This window comes from Panulirus ornatus, chromosome 11 (assembly GCF_036320965.1).
Source record: "Panulirus ornatus isolate Po-2019 chromosome 11, ASM3632096v1, whole genome shotgun sequence".
Taxonomy (NCBI): domain Eukaryota; kingdom Metazoa; phylum Arthropoda; class Malacostraca; order Decapoda; family Palinuridae; genus Panulirus; species Panulirus ornatus.
The window spans coordinates 49,895,255-49,907,372 of record NC_092234.1 but is presented as its reverse complement, the minus strand read 5'-3'; the positions used below and the strand labels follow the sequence as shown (position 1 = coordinate 49,907,372).

The following is a 12,118-nucleotide window of genomic DNA, read 5'->3' as shown; positions in this document are numbered from 1 at the left end:
CACCAACACCACTACCACCACCACAAGCAGCTGCACCCCACCACCACCACCACAAGCAGCTGCACCAACACCACTACCACCACCACAAGCAGCTGCACCAACACCACTACCACCACCACAAGCAGCTGCACCAACACCACTACCACCACCACAAGCAGCTGCACCAACACCACTACCACCACCACAAGCAGCTGCACCAACACCACTACCACCACCACAAGCTGCACCCCACCACCACCACCACAAGCAGCTGCACCAACACCACTACCACCACCACAAGCAGCTGCACCTACACCACCACCACCACCACAAGCAGCTGCACCAACACCACTACCACCACCACAAGCAGCTGCACCAACACCACTACCACCACCACAAGCTGCACCCCACCACCACCACCACAAGCAGCTGCACCACCAACACCAGTGATTGCAGCAGCACCACCACCCACCCCCACCAAGCAGCTGCACGTACCAGATGATGACCATAAAGGGACCATTCCCTCCCAGTGTTATAATCTTCAGGCCACCACAGCTTCTCCCGGACCCCCCATGGTAGAGGCACGACCCTGTGGTGGGGGGACTAATTGTTCACTCTGTCACCTCTCCCAACATCAACCTTTTGACGTCATCACGACGACTGTGTCTGGGTTTTCCGGGAAAGATGGCATCTTGTTCCTACGTCCGTCTTAGTTACTGATAACCAAATGACTGTGGCGGAATGGAGGAATTACGACCTTAAGTGGTTCAGGGGGAAAATGAGGAGGAAGTGGCATCCTGCCACCGCATCTTTAGAGATCAAAGTCGACCTTATGACGAGCACTTCGATTCTGTTCTTTATCGTCCGTCTCTTCTGGTTGGAATCAAAACGTCGACGAACACGGCCCGAAAACTTGGACGAGGGGCCAGAAAGTGACGTGGTAATGACCCAGTTTCGCCCGGGGGAGTCGCCCACACCGTACCCGAAATTCTGGCCTTCAAGCAAGCTGCACCCTCCCCCCCCCCTTTCCCAATCACGACCCCAGCTAGTGGCCAGGGTGTGACTTTCTTCCACCCATTACCGACGACACGGTGGTCCGGCCGTCAGCTCCACTGGGGCGCGGGGCGTCGTCGCCAGGATCAGGAGGAAAGATCCCCATTCCCCCTCCCTCTCTCTCCCGAGAGGTCACCAGTATCTGGGACAAGACGGGTCTGGAAATGGCCCCCCTTGAACTAGACCCCCTCCCCCCAAGGGTAGGGGGGTGGGAAGAGGGGAGGGTGTGGTGGACTGTTGTGTGGTGACTGGTCTCAACGGTCTGACTCTTGAGATAAAGACAGTCGATCAATCGACTGTGCTCTTAATTACTTTCCGAGCGCGAGCACACGAGGAACGGACGCGCCATCAACAGAGTCGAGAAGTGAGTCAGTGTGTGTGTGTGTGTGTGTGTGTGTGTGTGTGTGTGTGTCCGGTAGCTTGGCAGCCCAAGACAACGGTACCCCTGGCGGGCGACCTTGATCCCGTTCCTGGTACAGGAGGGAACCACCGGTGGCCCCAAGATCCCACCTGCCTCCCTCCCCTCCGCCACCTTGTGTACCCTCCACCTCCTCCCTCCTCCTACAACCACTCCCCCCCTCCCCCGCCACCCCCCACTTGGCCAATCGCTGTCCTCGTAATCCACTTGCACCACATTTCCCCACTTCCTTAGTATCGTAATTGTTAATCTCCATCCTTTTCCTACAGTCATGCCCCGTCCACCCGCCTCCTGCCCCGCCCGTCTTCCATTACCTGCCGCTGCCAATACCACTTTTACTTTCTGGTCGCTGACACATCTCTTGACCTCCCTCCCTCCACGAAAGCCAAGACCGGTCGTCTGCAGACACGCGCCCGCCACCGCCCGTGATTAGCTAAGGCCCGGGCGTGTGTGAACCTCCCTGATCTCTAAATCGAACCGAACGTTTAATTTAGGTGCAAATGGGCATCTGTATCCCAGCAGCGCTACGTTCAACCCGAGAGCCGAGCTCTGTCGCCCGGGCTCTACTTAAGAGACGTTTCTGTGGTGGCTGTTTGCTTACTCACAAAGCGTTAGAACCAGTTAGATTAGCCTGAATAATATGTGATATTGTTGCTCCGAACAGGATGTGTGTGTGTGTGTGTGTGTGTGTGTGTGTGTGTGTGATAAAGAAAAGGGGTTCCACACGTGTCTGTGTGTATTGACTCAAGTGTACATGGACTTTACAGCTCACGATGTACCGATCAAGTCGACCATAATTCTGATGTGATAATGGGTTAAGTCCCGCCGCACACAGACCAGTTCACAAATAACGTCTCCGTCACACAAGCACACACACACACACACACACACACACACACACACACACATAAAAAGACGAGGAACACAGCCATAATGTTCGAAATCATCCGTCATCGTAAACATGTGAGTTAACAGACACTCTATCTCCATTAAGTAGCCATTACCAGGTCGTGTTCTGTCGGGTTTTATCTTCACTGTGTCGCTCCCTCACTGTGTCCCCCCCCCCCCCCCCCCCACACACACACACACACACACACACACAGCACGGCAGACAGCCAGGGATCGCCTAGTCCTTCCGTCGTAGGGAGTCACACTGTAATAGTGGGTTATAACATCTGTATCAGATGTACTCATTCAGCCCCATACAGCTGTCTGTATCAGATGTACTCAATTCAACTTCATACAGCTGTCTGTATCAGATGTACTCATTCAACTTCATACAGCTGTCTGTATCAGATGTACACATTGAGCTCCATACAGCTGTCTGTATCATATATACTCATTCAACTTCATACAGCTGTCTGTATCAGATGTACTCAATTCAACTTCATACAGCTGTCTGTATCATATATACTCATTCAACTTCATACAGCTGTCTGTATCATATATACTCATTCAACTTTATACAGCTGTCTGTATCATATATACTCACTCAACTTCATACAGCTGTCTGTATCAGATGTACTCATTCAGCTTCATACAGCTGTCTGTATCAGATGTAATCGTACAACTCTAGGTGTTGTCTATATATCAAGAAACTCATGCAACTTTACATGTTTCCAAGTGTCTAGAGAAGTGAACAGTTTTTCATCACCGTTAAGTCCCACAACTCTGGATGGGACTCTGCTCTAACTATGCCTCTTCTAACGAAGGGTCTAACATGGAAGGATGGGACTCTGCTCTAACTATGCCCATCCTAACGAAGGGTCTAACATGGAACTCTCAACTTGCCCAACTTAAACGTCCCTTTCAGCCACGATCCTCAATACAGTTGTTTACCGTTACCTAAATAACGGAACGTCTTAGGAGCCATAACTCGTTTTATAACCCCTCATAAAAAGATAAAACTTGGAACTTTACCAGTCTCGTAACCTGGGTTAAAACCCCCTGCCTTCGGCAGGCGTTTCCAAGCACCTAGAATGAGAGTGGACGACATTAAGTCACATTACTTACGAACTCATAAGTTCTTAACCTTTTTTTTTTTTACGTCTGTGGCGCACTTAAAGAGGTACCCGCTCCGTCTGTGTGGACAACCTTCAGCATACATCCAGCAAAACATATCAGGTCTGAAATCGCGATCAAGAATAAATAATCCCACCCAAATCCTTACTAAAGATAACACCGATGGTAAGATTTATGCATTGACTCATGGACTGAGTGACTGAGTGACTGAGCGACCGATCGACTGATTTTCATCCTTGTGTGGACCACGGGTTAAGAACCGTTGCTCTCGACTTTCCATGACACCACAGACATCTTATAAGAGGAGCTTTACCTTGCATCTTGAACCTGGTTCAGCTCGGAGAAAATTCTAACATTTGGTTACAAAATTCAATAGATTTTATTTTCTTTTTTTCACATATTATTTTCCAAATAATAATAATACATAACACGCCAGCAACAACTGTAATACCCTAAAAGCGACGCGAACTCTATCTTTCGTGTGTGACACCCTTCTCGTATTCCATCACGCTAACCGATTGATCGATCGCGCGTCCTGCGCTGATCAACAACGGTGTTCAAGCCATCTCGCACCAACTCACCCAAGTCGCACTGAAGTGTCTATAGAATATTATGATAATCCTTCACCTACGATCCCCTCCCAGCACAACTCTTTTGTTTTTGCGGGCCGCCAGCCAAGGTAAGGGGTAAAAGTATTTCTCCAATCTAGGCCATGGCTGCTGGTGGAGCTCACCTAAAACAGAAAGAATGATACGAAGGAGATGAATGTGAGCTCCTCGGGAGATTAATGTGAGCTCCTCGGGAGATTAATGTGAGCTCCCCGGGAGATTAATTTCAGCTCCTCAAGAGATTAATGTGAGCTCCTCGGGAGAATAGTTTGAGCTCCTCGGGAGATTAATGTGAGCTCCTCGGGAGATTAATGTGAGCTCCTCGGGAGATCAATGAGAGCTCCTCGGGAGATTAATATGAGATCCTCGGGAGATCAATGTGAGCTCCTCAGATTAATGTGAGCTCCTCGGGATTTTAATGTGAGCTCCTCGGGAAATTAATGTGAACCCAGATTAACGTGAGCTCCTCACGTTATAGGGGAAAGAAGGCGAAAGAGGACTTCTTTAGGTTTCTTCAAGCAAAGAAAACCGTACCCAGTAACTAGCTATACATCTATCTCTCTGTATACATGAAGATAGAAGGGATTTTTTTTTTTTTTTTTTCCCAAAAGAAGGAACAGAGAAGAGGTCCAGGTGAGGATATTCCCTCAAAGGCCCAGTCCTCTGTTCTTAACGCTACCTCGCTATCGCGGGAAATAGCGAATAGTATGAAAAAAAAAATATATATATATATATATATATATATATATATATATATATATATATATATATATATATATATATATACATATATACATATATATATAAAGGACAAACGTTATCGTCATCTCACATGTATTGTACACCGAACCAAAAAATTAACTTTACGGATGGGTTCCGATACATTTCAATATGAACACTACGACTCCTGCTGTCTCAGTAGCATCGGTCAGCGTGAATGCGCGACGCATTTCTGAATCATCATATAAGTTGGTCTGTGGAGAGACTATTAATAAAAATCAAATAACATGAGGCATCATAACTGTTTTAAGACAGTAAACTCTACATGGTATATTTTGTCTTACGCACATGGAGAAATATACAGAAGGGAGGCAGAGCTACTAATGTGAGGCAAGGCACTGGAGCATCCGTCAAAATCCTTCGTCAGTTCTGTCATGGTGTCTCGCACAAAAATGTAAGAATGCATGGTTGTGTGTATGTGTGTGTGTGTGTGTGTGTGTGTGTGTGCGTGTGTGTGTGTACCTGCTCATGCGTATACAACACTTTCTGGAAGGATTACTTATAAGGTACTTCGTACCTGAAGTGCAGACAGGGATAGATTAATTCGTCAGATAACACAGTCAAGACATCCTCTACGGTCATGATCAACGATCATAATGAATTCATTCAGACTCCATCTGAATATCGTCAACTCCATCAGAATATCGTCAAGTCCATCAGAATATCGTCAACTCCAGAATATCGTCAAGTCCATCTGAATATCGTCAACTCCATCAGGATATCTTCCTCCATCAGAATATCGTCAACTCCATCAGAATGTCGTTAACTCCATCAGAATATCGTTAACTCCATCAGAATATCGTCAACTCCATCAGAATATCGTTAACTCCATCAGAATATCGTTAACTCCATCAGAATATCGTCAAGTATTCTCTCAAGTTGAGGTTCCGAGGTCTTATCGTTCTCGTGCGCAATTCATCTTTCCTTTTTTTTCTGCACCGACTACGTGAATTGCTCGCTTTCCCGTTCAGACTTCAGAGGAGGATTTCAGTTAGAGTTGGATGGGCCACACTCCACACAGGAGGGCCACGAGCTTCTTCAAAACACGTCGGGGGCCACCGTACCGTTCAACTCACGACACACACCACAGACTTATATAATCTCTCGATTTCCACCTTTTAACAAGATAATCATAAAGACACCTTTACCGGCGACTTCAGCTAAGAAAACATGAAATGACATTTCATGACCAGACTGAATTTTTTTTTTTTTTTTTTTTTTTTTGGCGGCCCCAGAGAAACCGGTGCGCTGGTGATGGCTGCTGGAGTACACAAGACGTCATCCTCAACCCGGAGGTGGCTCAGCCAACATGAACCCTCCTCCTCCTCCTCCTCTGGGACATTAAGCATCCGTGCGGTACATCAACCTCCGGGCTGGTAACCTGGGTTCTCCATCACCTGAGGAGCGCGTGCCCCTTGTGTCTAGTCCGTGTAACTATTCCATCATACAACGCACAAAGTACTGCCTTAATCTTACTATATAATGTGACCTTTCCTCTTTGGTTTTTCACACAGTTCCTTGACGTGCTGTATTAGGCGAGCGTTGTAAGAGCAGGTCCCACTGCATCTTAGGGTGAAGAAAAAAGAGGTCTATATACAAGTCCGCTTTACCTCGGTGTTTCTTTTCGTTCATGAATGTGAACTCCCAAAAAGGATGTAAAAAATGAACTTAGAACTATCTCTAATAGAACTTTCACTGTAGATGTATAAAGTTACAACTATCCATCTCTGATAGAACTTTCACTGTAGATATAAGATGTTAGAACCATCCATCTCTGACAGAACTTTCACTGTAGATATAAGATGTTAGAACTATCCATCTCTAATAGAGCTTTCACTGTAGATATATGAAGTTAGAACCATCCATCTCTATGGGGACTTTCACTGTAGATATAAGAAAGGTTAGAAGTTACGTCATCAAAGTGTGACGAACTAACCCCGAAGGAAGGGGGGAACTATATAGAATTACTCAGCATCTCTTCACGTTCTAATGAAGGTGTCTTCCACAGGTGTCGTCAAAGATGCGACGCTGGCGGACGGGGCGGGCCTGCCTGCTCTTCCCCAGCCTCCTGGTAGTATGGAGCCTTCTTCAGGTGTCACAGGCCGCGCCTCCACAATCGGCCCTCAGAGGGCATTTCTCAGTCGGCGGTGTCAGCTACAGTACAGAAAGCAGGAGTGTGGAGAACGGCGGTCGCTTACACGTCGGTCAAGCCCTCCCTGGAAGCCGCGGGAGCCGTGCCGAAGCCATCCAGAGACACCAGGCGCTATTCCTCAAGCCTGACAGCGTCGAGAACCGCGACCTCGGCAGAGGGGGATACATGTACAGTCACGCCGTGGGCGGTAACGCCAATGTCCCACCTCACTTCCAAGTAGTGATCGACAGTCCTGAGAACGACGGCGCTCGTCACCATGGTCGAACCACGTCCGCCGCAGGGGGTCATGGCCACCTCCGAGTCGTCCCCGACAGTCCAGAAAAGGACGTCAGACATCAAGTTCGTGCATCTGCTGGAGGCACGGGTGGCCATTCCCACTTCCGCCTCGTCCCCGACAGTCCAGAGAATGATGCTGTAAGTCATCAGATTCACACAGCGCCAGCCGGAGGTAGGAGTGGTCATTCCCACTTCCAGATAGTCACCGACAGTCACGAAACCCGAAGCATAGAGGACCAGAGCCTAGAGCTTTCCCTCGGTAGTGGTAAGGTACATGGCGGTGGCGGAAGGACGTCCGTGGCCCACACTGGCTTCTCCTCTCAGTTCCAGGTGTTTGGAGACAACGACGATGACGACTCGCAAGACCACTTCGACTCTCTCGAGGACGACTTCAGACCATATATGACACTGGGCAGACGATATCATCCGGAAGGGAGTGTGATCACCTCCCCTCAGGAGCTCTTCATTCCAACTCCAGCCCCGGTCAAGCCCGTCAGTCATGGGACTGGAAAACAGACAACGCAGACTTTTATGAATCCATTCATGCACGTCTTACAGTCCTCTTCCGAAGACGATGCTTCTGAAGACCATGATGATCTCGATGATGACGATGACGACGGCCTCAGGCTCATCGTGAACAACAATGTTGTGAGTCTGAGGAGAAAGGACGATAGCGGGGAACGTCTGGCACTCCACGACAGCATTTTGACCAAACACTACAACATCATCGACAATCAAGGCAGCGTCCACTGGGGTTACATCTTAGATGACCAGTACCAGGATCACATTGTGAAGGTGGATGGAACGATGGCAGGGAAGTTTGGATGGACGGCCCCAGGCGGCCAGGAAGTCAAAGTCAAGTATATCGCTGACGAGGGTGGCTACAGAGTCCTTAGTGCCTCGGGTATCCACCCGATGGATGAAGATGAAGTAAGAAGACTCAAGGAGCAGCATCTCCTAGTACACCAAACCATTACAAATCAAGGTTCGGGAATCAGCGGGGGACCTGTGGGTGTCCCTCTTCCCGGTACAAAACAAACTGGGTTTGCATCAACCACCGGTACTCAGGTGGGTCCGGTAGGAGTCCCACTACCTGGACATGGGGCTGGCGGTTCACTAGCATCTCCTGGATCACGTGGTCAATCGGTTACCGGTGGCACTGGTGACGCAACATTCCAAATGGATAGTGTAGGAGTTCCTCTTCCTGGTTTTGGTCAAACTGGCCAGAGTGGGAAAGATGTCTCTCTCCAAGGCCCGCCCTCTGGAGTAAGCATTGGTTCCCCGGTTGTCGGTGTGCCTCTGCCTAGTCCAACAGGACCTGACGTCAAGGCGCCTGTCAGCCCATCTTCGCCTGGATTCGTTGACGAAGACGGTGACCCAACTATAGTTCTCACCGGCGGAACTGGTGGCGTGGGTCTTCCTATTCCATCAGGACCTGATGTCGGTACATCTGCCGGTCTTCCCAGTCCATCAGGCCCCGGTGTAGGTGTCGGCCCCTCATTTCCTGGATTTGCTGACGATGACGACGAACTAACTATAGTTTTAGGGGGAGGCACTGGCGGTGTTGGTCTTCCTGGTCCAGCTGGACCTGGTGCTCCAGTTCTAGTGGGTGCATCCTCACCGGAAGAGTTCGACTTGGATGATCCAACCATTGTACTGGGTGGTGGAGGCACCACTGGCGTTGGTCTCCCCGGCACTGGGGTGGGAGCACCCCAGGGAGATCCGACCCTCTTTGGTCCCTGCCCACTTGCCGGCAAGGTACACCCATCCCTCCTCCCTCAAGAATGTCAAACAGAAGGACCGATGACAGGTTCAGGGTCGTCAAGTCCTGGCGTACCTTTGCCTGGCGTAGGAGGAGGAGCAGGAGCTCCTGGTCTTGATACAGGAGGGCCAGGAACTGGTGCTGGAACAGGGGGTATAGAACTTAGCACTGGAGAAAGGGGTGCAGGATCTGCTCCCGGAGTACCTTTGCCTGGCTTAGGTGCAGGAGCAGGAGCTCCTGGTTCCGATACTCCAACAGGAACGCCGGGATTTAGCACTGGGGCAGGAGGTACAGGACCTGGAACTGGAGCCAGTGTTCCAGAATCAGGCACTGGAACAGGAAGTGCAGGATTTGATGGCGGCGTTCCTTTGCCTGGAATTGGAGGAGGAGCAGCCGCAGGGCCTGACTCTGGAGTAGGGGGTCCGGGATTGGATGCTGGAGCAGTGGGACCAGGATTTGGCACTGGAACAGGTGCGGGATTTGATGGTGGCGTTCCTCTGCCCGGAGTTGGGGGTGGAGTAGACATAGGGACAGGCTCCGGAGCAGGAGGTTCAGGACCGGGAACTGGAATAGACAGTCCAGGATTCGGAACTGGGGCAGGTGTCGGAGTGCCCCTACCTGGACCTGGAGGTGCGGGTGTTGGACCTAGCTCAGGAACAGGGAGTTCAGGAATCAGTACTGGTGCAAGTACTCCCGGATTAGGTACTGGAGCAGGTGCAGGATCTACCGGTGGAGTGCCTCTGCCTGACTTTGGAGGTGGTATAGACGTGGGGGCCGGCGCTGGAGCAGGAGGCCCAGGACTTGGTACTGGCGCAGGAGGTCCAGGATCTAGTACTGGAGCAGGAGGCGCAGGATTTGGTACCGAATCAGGAAGTGCAGGAGCGGGTGGCGGAGTACCTTTACCTGGATTGGGAGGTGATGCTGGACCTGGCTCAGGTCCAGGAGGTCCAGGATTTGGTATTGGCGCAGGAGGTCCAGGATTTGATACTGGCGCAGGAGGCCCAGGATTTGGTACTGGCGCAGGAGGCCCTGGATTGAGTGGTGGAGTACCATTACCTGGATTTGGAGGTGATACTGGGCCTGGTTCTGGCGCAGGAGGCCCAGAATTTGATACTGGCGCAGGAGGTCCAGGATTTGGTACTGGCGCAGGAGGCCCAGGATTTGGTACTGGCGCAGGAGGCCCTGGATTGAGTGGTGGAGTACCATTACCTGGATTTGGAGGTGATACTGGGCCTGGTTCTGGCGCAGGAGGCCCAGAATTTGATACTGGCGCAGGAGGTCCAGGATTTGGTACTGGCGCAGGAGGCCCAGGATTTGGTACTGGCGCAGGAGGCCCTGGATTGAGTGGTGGAGTACCATTACCTGGATTTGGAGGTGATACTGGGCCTGGCTCTGACGCAGGAGGCCCAGGATTTGGTACTGGCGCAGGAGGTCCAGGATTTGATACTGGCGCAGGAGGTCCAGGATTTGGTACTGGCGCAGGAGGCCCTGGATTGAGTGGTGGAGTACCATTACCTGGATTTGGAGGTGATACTGGGCCTGGTTCTGGCGCAGGAGGCCCTGGATTGAGTGGTGGAGTACCATTACCTGGATTTGGAGGTGATACTGGGCCTGGTTCTGGCGCAGGAGGCCCAGAATTTGATACTGGCGCAGGAGGTCAGGATTTGATACTGCGCAGGAGGTCCAGGATTTGATACTGCGCAGGAGGCCCAGAATTTGATACTGGCGCAGGAGGTCCAGATTTGATACTGGCGCAGGAGGTCAGGATTTGATACTGCGCAGGAGGCCCAGAATTTGGTTCTGGCGCAGGAGGCCCAGATTTGATACTGCGCAGGAGGCCAGGATTTGATACTGGCGCAGGAGGTCAGGATTTGATACTGCGCAGGAGGCCCAGATTTGATACTGGCGCAGGAGGTCAGGATTTGATACTGGCGCAGGAGGCCCAGAATTTGGTTCTGGCGCAGGAGGCCCAGGATTTGGTACTGGCGCAGGAGGTCAGGATTTGATACTGCGCAGGAGGCCCAGAATTTGATACTGGCGCAGGAGGTCAGGATTTGATTACTGGCGCAGGAGGTCAGGATTTGATACTGCGCAGGAGGTCCAGGATTTGATACTGCGCAGGAGGTCCAGGATTTGATACTGCGCAGGAGGCCCAGATTTGATACTGGCGCAGGAGGTCCAGGATTTGGTACTGCGCAGGAGGCCCTGGATTGAGTGGTGGAGTACCATTACCTGGATTTGGAGGTGATACTGGGCCTGGTTCTGGCGCAGGAGGCCCAGAATTTGGTTCTGGCGCAGGAGGCCCAGGATTTGATACTGGCGCAGGAGGCCCAGAATTTGATACTGGCGCAGGAGGCCCTGGATTGAGTGGTGGAGTACCATTACCTGGATTTGGAGGTGATGCTGGACCTGGCTCAGGTCCAGGAGGTCCAGGATTTGATACTGCGCAGGAGGCCCAGAATTTGATACTGGCGCAGGAGGCCCAGATTTGATACTGCGCAGGAGGCCCAGAATTTGGTTCTGGCGCAGGAGGCCCAGATTTGATACTGGCGCAGGAGGCCCAGGATTTGGTACTGGCGCAGGAGGCCCAGGATTTGGTACTGGCGCAGGTACTGGAGCAGGAGGCCCAGGATTTGGTAATGGCGCAGGAGGCCCAGATTTGATACTGGCGCAGGAGGTCAGGATTTGATACTGCGCAGGAGGTCCAGGATTTGGTACTGCGCAGGAGGCCCAGATTTGATACTGCGCAGGAGGCCCAGATTTGATACTGCGCAGGAGGCCCAGATTTGATACTGCGCAGGAGGCCCAGATTTGATACTGCGCAGGAGGCCCAGGATTGAGTGGTGGAGTACCATTACCTGGATTTGGAGGTGATACTGGGCCTGGTTCTGGCGCAGGAGGCCCAGGACTTGGTACTGGCGCAGGAGGCCCAGATTTGATACTGCGCAGGAGGCCCAGAATTTGGTTCTGGCGCAGGAGGCCCAGATTTGATACTGGCGCAGGAGGCCCAGATTTGATACTGCGCAGGAGGTCCAGGATTTGATACTGCGCAGGAGGTCCAGGATTTG

General features: G+C 51.3%; 1 protein-coding gene across 1 annotated transcript in view; it reads left to right on the top strand.

The window, feature by feature from the left end:
- LOC139751148 (uncharacterized) overlaps nt 1–12,118 on the top strand; it is a 48,205-nt gene that overhangs the window by 34,948 nt on the left and 1,139 nt on the right. Inside the window, exon 2 of the mRNA XM_071666247.1 lies at nt 6,869–10,508. Coding sequence (XP_071522348.1) covers nt 6,869–10,508 — 3,640 coding nt within the window. The remainder of the gene's footprint in view (nt 1–6,868; nt 10,509–12,118) is intronic.